General features: G+C 32.1%; 1 protein-coding gene across 4 annotated transcripts in view; it reads left to right on the forward strand.

Moving 5' to 3' along the window:
• LOC119588079 (protein cycle-like) overlaps nt 1-427 on the forward strand; it is a 19,177-nt gene that overhangs the window by 4,989 nt on the left and 13,761 nt on the right. For all 4 annotated transcript variants that reach the window (XM_037936782.1, XM_037936786.1, XM_037936785.1 and 1 more), the window contains exon 3: nt 350-418. In XM_037936782.1, coding sequence (XP_037792710.1) covers nt 350-418 — 69 coding nt within the window. The remainder of the gene's footprint in view (nt 1-349; nt 419-427) is intronic.

A 427-nucleotide genomic window follows, 5' to 3' on the forward strand; every position in this document is an offset into this window, starting at 1 on the left:
ATCATGGTAAGTGGACAAAAAAGTGGTTCACAAAAAATATGAAGACTTATTCTTTGTAGGTAAATGAAAGGGTTTTGTTTGTGATTTAATAATAGAATAACTCTTACCCTACTATAAAAAATATGAAATTGATCATAAACGAACTGGGGCATTTTTTAACCAAAATAATGATTTTATTCTTCATAGATCAACCAAAGAATCTTGACAAAATATATATATACGATTAATTTTAAATTAGACCATGAAAAATCTCCATTCCATGTTTGTTCCACTTGGAGAATATATATATATATATTTTTTTTTCCCCACTTGAAGAATATAACCTTGATTAATTCTTCCGTCCAAGTAGCAGTGATAGTAATGACGACGACGGCGACTCGCTCAAGATCCCGAGGACGGCAGGAGACTGGAACAAGAGGTGAGTGTA

This window comes from Penaeus monodon, chromosome 23 (genome assembly GCF_015228065.2).
Source record: "Penaeus monodon isolate SGIC_2016 chromosome 23, NSTDA_Pmon_1, whole genome shotgun sequence".
NCBI lineage: Eukaryota > Metazoa > Arthropoda > Malacostraca > Decapoda > Penaeidae > Penaeus > Penaeus monodon.